We start from the raw sequence: 12,976 nt of genomic DNA, 5'->3' as shown, positions 1-12,976 counted from the left end.
ATCCCCTCCCCATCTAGAAAGGGAGGCGGCAGGAGGAGGAGGCATGGCTGGTCTGAGGAACCCCTGATGCTGGGGTGGGGACAGGGAAGGCAGGGGTAAGGCGTGCCCACATCTGATCTGAAGGAAGCCCATCCCTTTGCTGGTCTGGGAGCATCTGACGTTTGCACAGCATTTTGTGCTAATTTCCATGCTGTGTGTAATGACCCTGGATTTTTAAAACAGAAGCAGAAACACACACATCACTTATGCCTGTATGTCCCACAGTCTCCGGCAGTGTCCCAGGGTCTGGGAGAGGACACGGCTACTCCTGAGGGACAGAGGAGAGTCTGAGCAGTCAGTCACCAGTGGGTCGCTGAGGACATGAGCCTGTCCTGGGCTCAGGGATCAGACAGACTGTGGCTGTGGCCCTGCCCACATTCCAGGGGCCACGCAGCCTGTGACACACCGAGGGAATGCTGGGAAGCCAGTCCCAAGGCCCCTGGAGCCACGGACACAGCCCTAGCAGGGCGCTGGGCAGGGACCAGGTCTGGGCCCTTCCGCACTTAGAGCCCCAAGGAACCAGTTCACAGCGGGAACCAGTCCACGGCAGAACCGGTCCATGGCGGAACCGGTCCGGGGCAGAACTGGTCCACGGTGGAACCAGTCCACGGCGGGAACTGGTCCACGGAGGAACCGGTCCACAGAGGAACTGGTCCATGACGGAACCAGTCACACCTCCCCCACACCTGGCAGATCTGGACAAGGACAGCAAGTCCCAGGAAGCCTCCAAAAGCTCATTCCGCTTCCAGGCTGCGGTGAGAAGAGCACTGTGGTTCAGGGCTTTGATGACAGGGCCGCGACCCCCTGCCTATCTGCCAGCCCAGCATGGCCCGACAGCCTGGGTGGGCCTCCAGGGGCTCTGGCTGAGGCCAGCGCCTACCTGCATGGTGGGGCCACTTGGCTCTGGACCTCAGGGAGGTGGGGGGTTCTCTCTTGTAAAAGAGGTTCGAGGTGGAAAGTAAGGCCATGACGAGGCCTCCCTCTGCTCCCAGCCTTTGGTCCCATGGCCTCCCAGGCACTCGGCGGGCTCACGGCTCGGACTCCGGCCTTCAGCTTCCCAGCCACGTTTAAACCAAGCAAGCAGGAAAACACACGGAGGGAAAGGGCCAGCAGCAGTGAAATACGGCTGCGAGGGGACCTCACGGCACAGAGACCCCGGGTCAGCGCAATGTCTCGGTCTAGATTTTGTCTACATTTTATTCTTTCACTCAACAGAATAGAAGTTTTGCATTTCAGAGTAGGTATGAGATGGCCACTACCTCATTCCAGCCCTGGCACCCAGACAGCAGGACTCTCAAGAGGGTCGGCCTCCTAGGCTGCCCCGGACTAGGGGCGGCAGGAGGCAGTCATTTGGCAAGGACACTGCAGGGAGAGGGAGAGGGGACCCCTGACCTGCCTCTGGCCGCCGAAGCCGGGGCCCTCCCCTGGCTCTCTTTGGTATCTCAGAAAACAGAGGCTGTCCCTGTCTTTGTCAGTCCTAGACCAGGTCTGGGGCCCATCTTCGCCAGCTCCCCTGGAGGGTGGGGCCACCTCGCAAGGCCTTTTAGCAGCCCGGGACCAGCTCACAGGGGCCTATCACCAGCCAGGCAGGTGGGGCGCGCCACCCGGGACAGTGAGGCCAGCTGCAGGTGGGCCTGGGCTCATTTCTTGTAGTGATTGGGGGCGTCGGCGAAGGCAAACTTGAGGCGGTAGGCCTCGGCCAGCAACAGGCTGATGTCCTCATCATCCCAGTGGGCTGTGGGCAGGTTCTGGAGGAAGAGCAGCAGCTCCTGGGGAGAAAGAGACAAGCCCAGGTCAGAGGAAGTGACCCACAGTGGAGGGCGGGTGACCCCAGAAAACTGGAGAGAAAGACACAAGCCCAGGTCAGAGGAGGTGACCCACAGTGGAGGGTGGGTGACCCAGGAAAACTCACCCAGCCGGCAGCTGCTCCCTGCTCAGCCCCAGCAGGGCCCCAGGCCTCGCCCCACAGCCCCCGCCCCATCCCAGCAGCCAGGCGGGAGGCCCACTGCGCAGCTCCAAGTCTGGCATCTGAGATGTCGTGGCAGGGGCCGCCCAGAGGTTCATTTAACTGAATCCCCTGCCCCTCAGGGGGAGACCCAGCTCTCGGGGCCCTGCTGCAGCTTTCCAGCCTCTGCCAGGAGCTTCCCACTCCCTCAAAGCCTGTATCAGCCCAGGAAGTACTGCAGCACCCCTGGAACCGCCACTAAGCACAGATTTCTGTGCATCAGGAGACCCCTCCGGGCACCAGCACCGTCAGCAGGTGAAGCCCACACATGTGGGGATCACAGAACGGAGCGGTCTCAGGCCCACCCCAGGAGCCCAGGAGCACAGCAAAGCGCCAACTGGCCCCTGCTCCATGCCTGCCTCACACCAGCGGGTTAGGGTGTGGGGCTCCACCAAACCCAGCTTCAGGTCCAGGTCCAACCTGCTGCCCTGGGACAATGACTCCACCCGGAGGCCCAGCTTCCTCCTCTGCAAAATGGGGCCAGCGTTGCCAGCCTGTCAGGGCTGCTGGACAGACTGGGAAAACGCACATACGGCCAGCAGTACAGCCAGCACTGGGTGGGCACACAGTGGGCTCACTGGGCATGCTGGGTGGACACACCCCGCTCACTGGGTGGACACACCAGGCTCACTGGACATGCTGGGTGGGCACACTGGGCGGGCACACAGGACTCACTGGGCACTCTGGGTAGGCACACTGGCTCACTGGGAGTGCTGGGTAGACACACTGGGCCCACCGGGCACACTGGGCAGGTGCATTGGGCTCACTGGGAGTGCTGGGCGGGCTCCTCTGGCCTGCAGCTGGGCCGTGTCTCAGGTGGGCTATGGGGGTACGGAGTCTCACCCCTAAAAGACACATGGGGGACTGTCCCCAGAGCTCACGGTCTGGAAGCCGGGATGTGGACACTGAGGAGATGGAGACTGACCCACGTCCACTGAGGCCATGATGGCGAAGGAAAAGCACAGGTCCTCGGGGGACCCCCCACAACCATCGCCCAACAGGCCCGCCCTCCCACATGACCACACCCACATCCACAGCTGCTGGCGGCCCACCAAGGACAGGGCAGGTCTCAGGGCACCCCAACACACAAGGGGCTTGGCAGAAGTAGGGATCAGAGAGCGCTGAGTGGCCAGGACAGCCTCCTGCGGTGGGGGTTCTCAGAAGAGAAACGGGACCATCAGGTCAGGGCCAGCCCAAGCCCAGGCTCTGTCACGAAGCTGGGCAGACTCCCTGAGGGAGGGGTCTACACTGCTCGGATGTCCCTGCGGGCTCTGGTCCTTGAGAATTTGCCCCCAGGGGGCCACCTGTAGGCTCCCTGGCTTCTCCTACCTCCTACCCCAAACAGAAGCCGGATCCAGGAAGGCGGCTGAGGAGTCCTGAGGGTGCTGGAACTGCCCTTCCCCACTCCTAGCAGGTGACAAGGGACAGGGAGGGCCACAGGCTCAGGATGCCCATGTCGCCTGCCTCGAGAAAACACAGCCCAGCAAGACTGGCATGGAGGGCAATGAGGGGTAGCTGGGCTCTGCAGTTCACATCCTGTCTCCCGTCCAGGTGGTCTTGGGCGGTGGGCCTGGCTCCCCGAGCCACACTCTCCATCTGGAGATAAGGATGGCAAGCTCTTCGCATGGGCACAGCCAGGATGAGCTGAGCTGTGCAGGCACAGAGCCTGGACAGATGACCCGGACTCACATCCTGGCTGTGCCGGAGGCTGCAGTCTGCGTGTTGCCCCACCCTCACTGAGGCAGCCCCCCGCCCCGGCCATCCCGGAGCTGCGCTCTCCATTCCCGAATCAGGAAGATTACACACAGGACCGTCCTCTCTCCAGCCCCGCATCAGGAGGGTTACACACCAGGACCGTCCTCTCTCCATCCCCGCATCAGGAGGGTTATACACCAGGACCGTCCTCTCTCCATTCCCACATCAGGAGGGTTACACACCAGGACCGTCCTCTCTCTGGTCCTGCATCAGGAGAGTTACACACCAGGACCGTCCTCTCTCCATTCCCGCATCAGGAGGGTTACACACCAGGACTGTCCTCTCTCCATTCCCGCATCAGGAGGGTTACACACCAGGACCGTCCTCTCTCTGGTCCTGCATCAGGAGGGTTACACACCAGGACTGTCCTCTCTCCATTCCCACATCAGGAGGGTTACGCACCAGGACTGTCCTCTCTCCATTCCTACATCAGGAGGGTTACCCACCAGGACCGTCCTCTCTCTGGTCCTGCATCAGGAGGGTTACACACCAGGACTGTCTTTCAATTGCTATTTCACAGTTGCTGGGCTTCCACCCCCACTTCCTCAATTCCATTTCCTTTCGCGTTTTGGATACTTTCGGTGGCCTTTAAATTGAATTCAGGGAGCAAATTTCACTGGCTAAAAGTCCCTGGGGACATATCAACATCAATCTGCTGTCTTTCACCATTAGATGCAACTTACACGGATGCCAATCCAATTCTGAGCAGGTCATAAATAAATACCTTTGGTTTTATTTTTAATCCACTTCGCTTCATATTATCAAGACCTCGCTCCTTGCAAGGTGAGAAGCAGTAGCCTCCCATTACGGTAACTCACCGACTCTACTGCACACTCAATTTCAGAATCTAATTTAGTCCCCCAGGTTCACTGGATGGAGGGAGAATAGAAATGCCCAGTTCTTTGCAGCCTGCAATGCTAAAGAAGGAAAAATCTATCTGGGTGACCTTTATGGGAGGCAAAGAACACAGCCAAACACGTCCTTAAATACAGATTTCTTTTTTAAAAAGGCTTGTCTTATTTATGCACTGGGCCACGCTGTCTCCTGTCTGGGAAACACGGCACATTTATTAGCCAAGAGCTGTTCTGCATCACCCACACCAGGCAGGTGGAGGGGCCACCACGGGCGAAGCCATCTCTCCGTCACATTCAGGGACACGGCTCTCCCAGCAATGACGGCGCTGCCTGTCCAGGAGGGCAGGTGGAGAGAGGCCTGCCTGGGGCCCGGCCCAGAAAACTATAGATGGCACTTGCATTTTTATTCTTAACTTTTCCCTAAACAATTAATGGCCACATCTGTGGATCTAAAAGTTAAAGGAAGACTCTGCTGACGACACTGATGCCGTAGAAGTCAAGGTCGCGTCAGGTCTCTGCAATCCATCCCTACCCCGGTCCCCGGGGCACCACCATCTCAACAAAGGCACAGCCAGAGGGCAGCGTGCAGTGCACCCCGCCTCTCTCCATCAGCCTGTGTGCTGAGAATCCTTCCAGTGGACACCGAGTGTCTGCAAGAGCCCTTTGTAAAGGCTGTGGGGTCTGTGGTCAGTGAGGGATCAAAAGCAACACAATCAGACTCTCGCTGCATGGTCTGGAGGTTGACGGTTCTCAGGCCTGACCACATGTCCATCAGCACCCAAGGAGCTCAAAAAAATGCCCCATTGTCCTGGCCCCGGCCCAAGCAACTGACCTGGGACCTGGGAGGTGGGGCCTGGGGAGAGGGATGTGTTGGTTCTCAGGATGGTGGGCGACCAGGGTGTGCCCTGGACACTCTCGGACACATCATGAATCATGAGAGTGGATAGAGTTGCTCACGCTTTCCAACAGGCAACCGCCGTTGAAGTTGAGGGCCGGCGAGGGTCGGGGGGGTTGGCCCTACCCACACCACCCAGGCAGAAGTGGAGCCCTGACTCACACACCACCGTTCAGGCAAAGGCATCTCTCTAAAACCTCAGTGAGTGGAACACAGGGTGGAGGTGGGAAGCCAAGCTGGGATGTTTCCAACAGCTTCCCCCCCATGGACCACACAGCAGTGGACCACACTTAGACAGAAGCCGTCATGCTGCTCACTCCTGCCCCAGGCAGGTTCCAACAGGTGAGGCTCCCGATGCCAAAGACCAGGTGAGGTTCCCGATGCTGAGGCTCCCGATGCCGAAGACCAGGTGAGGCTCCCGATGCTGGGGCTCCAGATGCCAAAGACCAGGTGAGGCTCCCGATGCTGAAGAGCAAGCAAGGCTCCTGACACTGAAGAGCAGATATCGCCATGGCTTTGGCTACTTCTTACCAAAAGGGTTTTATTTTTCCTGAGTCAAACGAATCCTAGCGCCATCTGTGGAGGACACTGACCTGCCCCGCATGCCAGGCCTTCCCAGGAAGGGTGAGACGGTGACAAGCCCATGTCCTAGGGCCCCAGGCTCCAGAACAGTGGGTGGGTGGGGGGGTGACTGCAGACCCTGGGTTCCCTCGAGACCCAGAGCTCTGCGTGGCTGGCCCAGGGCTGAGGCTCACGTGAGAATGGGCAGCAGCGAGGGAAGCAAGATCACTGGATTAGATGCGGGAGTGCTGGGCCTGAGCCCGCCCCCAATGCTGCCTGACTCCATGAGCACTGCAGATGTGTCCCTGCTGTTCTCCCCAGCATCTCCACCACTACATCAACAGGTCTGTGTGTCCCTATATCCCCACAACCCTTGGCAAGTCTCATAACCCTCTGTGCCTCAGTTTCCTCACCTGTAAAATGGGATAATAATAGTGATAGCAACAGGAGACAGACAAGTTCCTAGACAGACAGGGACAGGTCCCCAGTGAAACCTGACCTTCAAGTCAAGGACACTTTAGAGCCTGAACACCAAACTGCCAGTTCTGGATACAGTCCATGACCGGGGTGAGAACTTCCATCCCCGTCTTACCCACTCTTTCAACTGGTTCCTGAATGATGCCCTTTATCCAATCGAATGGTGCTTTTTTCCAAGCCCACCCATGGACCAATCAGCATGCACGCCCCCATTCAAAGCCCATAAAAACCCTGGACTTACCCTCACAGATGGCTACCCTGCTTTCAGGTCTCTTCTTGCAGCTGAGAGCTTTCTTTCTGTTCCTCAGTAAAATTCTACTCTGCCTTACTCTCTGGTGTCCACGTACCTTATTCCTCTTGGTGGTGGGACAAGAACCCAGAACTTGGCCAAACTGCGAGAGCAAAAGAGCTGTAATGCTTGCTGAGCTGTGGGCGGCAGGAGTAAAAGAGCTGTAACCCTCCCTCCCACTTGCCGAGATAATGGGAGCAAAGAAGCTGCTGGGTGCCACTCCTTCCCACTTGCTGAACCGCTAGAGTGAAAAAGCTGGGACAATAATAACTCCCTTGTTGGGTTGTTGAATGTGTGCAAAGTGCCTTTGGCAATGCTTGAATGGCTGGTTACACCTTCCACAACGGGGCTTCCAGTGCCCATGATGAGCCAGGCACGTGAAGGTTCCCCGCTATGCACATGCCTGGGTGTTACCTGGGTGTTACCTTTCTGTGTGTATATGCAAATTCAAGGACATGCATTTGCATGAAGAACTCCAAAAGGACCATCAGCCAAAGACGAACGTGGTCATCATTGGGAGAGAACGTGATGATTTTTTACTTATGCATAAATTCTGATCTTTTCAAAATAAACATGCATTAGCTGTATACTAAACATAATTTTTAAAATAAAAGAAGTGTAGGGTCTGCTCTGAGATCATGCTGGATCCTCCTTGTCTGGCTGGGCAGCTGCCAGGACAGTGCCCCACCTGGTGCTATGGGGCATCCCCCACACTGCAGCCAGAGCACCTGGAGCACCAGCTCCCACCTGTACCTCGGCCCCTCTCCTCCAGCAAATGGGCCTGAGGTCCAGGCCCTTCGTGCCAGACCTTCTCACAGGCACTCCAGGTGTTCATTGGGTGACCACATGCCCAGGGCTGCCCCATGCTGGGCCCCACTCCAGGAACTGAGGACACTCAGCCCACAGCCCTGCAGGGCGTACATGTGTGAGTGTGTGTGCCAGTAGGTCAGGCAACAGATGGAGAAATAAACAAGAAAAGAGACAGTGTCCAGCACTGTGCAGAGAAGCGTAATGGAACCCACGGGATGCAGGCTGCCGCAGACCTCGCCTTCAAGGGCCATGAGTGGTGCGTCTGAAACAGGGCGGGTCTGCGCAGAACGCACTCTAGACTTTGAATATTTATTAAGAACAAAAGAATGTAAACTATTTCTTTTATAATTTTTATATTGATTCTAGGTTCAAATGATAGTATTTTGAGTGCTGGTTAAATATTTTATTAAAATTAATGACACCTGCCTCTTTCTCTGTTTTTACGTTTCTATGTGGCTGGCGACACATTCCTTCTGGCCAGCACTGTTCTAGGTATAAATCCTGCCTCCCTCCTCCGCCTGCTCCAGGCCAGGGTCTGCTGGCAGCACTGACCAGTGCTTCCCTCCCCTGGACCCTCTGTGCACACTGAAGGTACCGGAAGGCTCCCCCAGGCAGCAGGAAGGGCTGCGCGTGCAGTGGCAAAACTCGTCAACACCTGCTCCCGGGCACAGCAGAGAGCACACAGAGGTCTGCTTAAAAGCTACTCAAATCAGAAGTTTACAAATTGCCAACATGCAAAGATGAATAAATTAATCACGATGGGGCTAAATGGCCCACTTGCCTACTCTTGTTATTTTCTTCCCATAACCGAGAAAGATGAAACAGGACTCACCATGGTGACATGCGAGGCGGGGAGCAGGGTTAATTGGTTTAATTTGCTTTTCCACAGCCTCCTGACACTCCGCCTGCGCAGCCTGGTGAGAAACCCTAACCACAGCAGGTGCTGCGGAGCGCCCGGCCGTCTGCAGCGGGGAGGCCCTGGTGCCACCTGGGGAGGTCGCTGAGGACCCCCGGGGTCTGGGGGGCAGGGCAGCAGCATGACGTTTCCCAGCAGGAGGCCCTCGGGCATTTCTCCCGACCCCACTGTCTTTTAGTTGAGGAAAATGAGGAGCAGAGAGGCTGGGCGACTTGTCCCAGGAGGCATGCAGCAAGCCCGGCACCCCTGTGGCACCCACACTGCAGTCCCATACCCCATACCACTGTCGGGGGCAGCAGGGAGGGCGAGATGCCTGCTCTAGAACCCAGCAGGCTAGAGCCGGCTCTCCACGCACTGTCCCTGGAGGCCGAGTCCCTGGTCTATGAGATGGCGACGGCGATGCCCCAGGAGAGAGGGGCAGTGATACCCGTGCTGCTGCAAAGAGCTCCAGAAACTCGCCCTGTCGTTTCGTACTCATGATGACCACCGCCCTCTATCTGCAGGAGTTGCAGGCACCTCCTGGGAGGTGACAGAGGAGCCCCTCGCAGGTGCCATGGGGGCTGAAAGGGTCCGCACACCCCCCGGAGTGGGACGGGCAAACACGAGTCACTCCCCTACCCCTGCCACATCCTCCTCACCACAGGGCCCTGGCAATCACGAGCTCTGGCAATCACAGGGGACGACGGCCACACTTGACAGAGCAGGAGGAGGACAGGAGGCCTGAGGCTAGAACCAGAACAAAGGCCCTGCCCTGCGGAGAGGCTGGAGTGAGCACTGGATGGGCCCCTCTCGGTCTCACTGGCCCCTGTCACTCCTACTCCCGAACTGACAACAGTCTCCATGGACCACACATTACAGAGGTCAAAGGTCGTTGATCCTACCCAAACCCCCGGGCCTTTCCGCAGACAGTGGAGCATTTGTATTCCTCCTGCGCAGGCGCTGCAGGGTTTGAATCCATATTCAACATGAAGTATCCGCTCCCGTGAAGTACGCGTGTAGATGAAGGAACGGGACCAGCTGAGATGAAATCATGGCAAAAAGGTTCGCTGCTGTCAGTGCTGCCAGCCGAGGGACCCCAGTGAACTTCAGGCTGCGGGAGACCCGCAGATCGTGCCTGGCCCACTACAATTTCCTGAATGAGGCCATTTCCTTCCTCCCGTGTCTCCATTTGGACTGCGAAATTCCTGACTCGACACTGACATTCAGCCTTAGGAAACAGGCCCAGGAACGCTCTGTGGCCGAGAGACCACCAGTCTCCTCAGCAAAGGCAGCGGAGACCCAGCACCCGACACACAGGCCATGCCAAGGCACAGGCCATCCCATGCCCCAGGCAGGCTGGGACCCTCGCCGAGAAACCTCCCTAGGAGAAGCCCAACCTGACACTCCCCAGGTCCTGCCTGTCCTTCACACTCAGGTGACCAGGGGCTGCCCTGGACATGCATAAGTGACAAGTGCCTCCAAATCAGTTCCCTAACAAGACCCATTGAGAGTACACTGGGCTTGTCAAACAGGACTTCAAGCTGGTGACCGAGGCCACAGCGGCCCGTGTCTAAGGAGCTGGCAGAGTGTGTGGCTTTTCCTGTACAAATGAGAACGGCCTGCGGGGAGGGGCTCCTGCTCCAGTGCACACCCTCTGTGACACGCAGCTTCACGTGGCTGGGCCAGCTTTGCCTCACCCTTGGAGCAGCCCACGGAGGCCTCGGGTTCATCTGAAGCCGGCTCAGACCTCCGCACAGCAGCGTCAGAGACACAGGGCTCAGCTCTGTTACCTGGCGCGGTGATGGCTGCTTCGTACAAGGAAAAGCATGGGCCTTGGAGATGTTGCCACTGGAAAGAAGTCAGGCCATCTTCCCAAGGTGGCCGTGAGCTGCTCACAGCCTAATGATGAACTTGGTGCTGATGTGTGCAGTTATCCTGGGACAGGCGGCCCACTGGGCTCTTGGTATCCTAGTGCTCATGAACCCCCCCATGGTGCAGGTGTCAGGACCGGGTGGCTTGAGATCCAGATGCCACGAGCCCCGGCTGCATGCAGGCACTGGTGGCACTAGTAGCACCACGCTGTGCCCACCCCTCAGAGGCAGTGCCTGTCCCGGGCTCCTGCACAGAGGCCTGTGCTTTCCTTGCTTCCCTCCACCGCCCTTCCCTCCTATCTTCTGGCCTCTCCTGGCTGTTCAGGCTCCCACAGCGACCACGGCAACCTCACCTGTCTGCCTTCTGTGTAACTCCAGGTCACCTTTCAAGACTCCACGAGGACTGAATCCCACACACCGACCCTACCACCTTTAGATGCACCTGTGCTCCAGGAGGCCCTGCCTGTCTCGACACTGCAACCAGGGACCTTTGGTTTCAGCCTCCTAAGAATGGCGTTTAAAGGTTCAGAGACTATTGTGAGCAGGAATTATGGGGAGAGGGCAAGCAAGACAAACAGGGTCCCCAGAGAGGATGAGAATGAGTGCAGGCGTGGGGAGGGGAGGGGACCCATGGCCTCTGCCCTGGATGCCACAGAAAGAGGGGCTGTTTGCTCAGGGTGGGCCTCCCAAGCCTCCGATGGCCATGGTCCTCCTGTCCCTCTGTCTGGGTGGGGCAGCCAGGGGCCGGGGGCGGGGGAGTGCTTGTTGGAAAAGGAACCACAGGGGAGGCTAACCTGCCCACCCTGGCCACTGGCACGCCTGCCTGGTCAGTGCCCACCGGGCCCAGGCCCGGCTCCGCCTGCCCTGTCTCCTTTGGTCTCCAGGGCCAAAGGGTATTTCTAGGGAGCAGGGTTCCCGCCTGAGGTGGGGTTCGCAGGTTGGGTGTGGGCATGGTGTGGTCTGTAATTCTGAAACTTTCAGACACATTGTGTGTGCTTTAAATCCTGCTCGAGGGGAGGGCCTACATATCAAGACCACGAGGAAGTCCCTACACCGGGTCCACAGTCCCACTCCCCCGACTCTGCCTGGAGGACAATCTTGAGGCTTGGGGGGAAGATGAATGTAGAAAGGTGCTCATCCGTGCACTGTTGTTCACAGCCAAAGGAAGAAAGAAAACCTCGAAGCTGCCGAGGCCAATGGCTACATGCCCCTGGGCTATGCAGGAGGCTCGGTCAAGGGTACCGGAGAAGTGAGAGTCGTCTCTCCCCTCACACCACACGCCACGGCAACTCCATGGGGGCCTCAGTCAATGCCACGTGGACCTGAGATTGAACGCACAAAGTGAAAACATGAGAGCACCAGGTGAAACATGCTGAGTCCTTCACCCCTCAGAGGCGGGAAAGCCTTGCGAACTATGACTCTCAGTCCGGGAGGAATACAAGACCGGCAAGTTCAATACACAAAACCTTAAAAAAAAAACAAACCTTTCGAATGAAAACTAATACACGGTAGCTCTCATATATTTATATATACATAAAGGCAAAAGATAAATGAAAAAACGGAAGAAACACTTGTCATTTTTATTAGAAAGGAGGAAATGCTGGCATTAGTATGGAAAGAGCTCTTGAAAGAGACAAACAGATCAAAATCCTTAAAGGAACTGGCAAAATACAGGAACAGGAGAGGTGTCCAGAGCGAGGAGGCCCTGCGGTCCTTACACAATGCAAAGATGCTCAGTGGTGCCACAAGGCAGGGCTTGCTGCCGCCCCAAAAAATGCAAAAGCGCCAGCAGCTCACTCTGGGGCTGGCTCAGTTATCCCCAGGGACATCTGGGGAACAGCTGAGGATGCTCGAAGGGCCCCTGGGTATTCGCGGATGCTAGAGAGCTCAGGCTCACACTGTCGGGTCCACAAGCCCATGGCACACACTTGCGCATAAGGGCTTTCCCAGGAGCTGCCTGGCTGGCGCACGGGGTCCAGGCACTGCCTCTGCCACTCATTTCCAGGTGTGCACCCAAGATGAGACACTCAGCCCCTTGCTCCAGGTCCCTCACACAAACACAGCAAATGCTACCAGCTGTTAAAGCTAGGTGGTTGTCCCTGAATGATGCTTTCTGCCTCTCTGTATTTTAAACTTTTTCACAGTAACAGGTGAGAGGGAAAAAAGGCCAACTCTGCTAGTGTGTTGAAAAAAACATAACGATGCTGGCAACTCCTGTGAGTGTGAAGGTTACTGAGGAGCAGAGGTGGCAGCCAGGCGGGAAGCCCAGTGCCCCCTACACCAAGAGACGCATGGCAGCAGGGCGGGCAGGAGGTGGACCGCCCCCAACAGTCGCCAGCCTGGGAGGGAAACAGCTGTCCTCCAGTTCTCGTCTTTCAATTTCTGTTTTCCATTTTTTTTTTTTCACAAGGGCATGCATTGAAAACATGATTTCAATTTCTAAAAGACAATCCAGGCACCGTCTCCTTCTAGAGGTTTCTCCTGGCAGTGCTCCCTCCCCAGCAGGGCCAGACACACCTCCACGG

At 57.3% G+C, this 12,976-nt stretch overlaps 1 protein-coding gene across 2 annotated transcripts in view; it reads right to left on the bottom strand.

Moving 5' to 3' along the window:
- Positions 1 to 1,222: 1,222 nt before the first annotated feature.
- Positions 1,223 to 12,976, bottom strand: part of TBC1D22A (TBC1 domain family member 22A) — a 421,784-nt gene continuing 410,030 nt past the window's right edge. For both annotated transcript variants that reach the window (XM_054469452.2, XM_054469458.2), the window contains exon 13: positions 1,223 to 1,808. In XM_054469452.2, coding sequence (XP_054325427.1) covers positions 1,680 to 1,808 — 129 coding nt within the window. In that variant the 3' untranslated portion in view covers positions 1,223 to 1,679. The remainder of the gene's footprint in view (positions 1,809 to 12,976) is intronic.

This window comes from Pongo pygmaeus, chromosome 23, assembly GCF_028885625.2.
Source record: "Pongo pygmaeus isolate AG05252 chromosome 23, NHGRI_mPonPyg2-v2.0_pri, whole genome shotgun sequence".
In the NCBI taxonomy this organism is placed as follows: Eukaryota; Metazoa; Chordata; class Mammalia; order Primates; family Hominidae; genus Pongo; species Pongo pygmaeus.
This window is presented reverse-complemented; position numbering and strand designations above follow the sequence as displayed.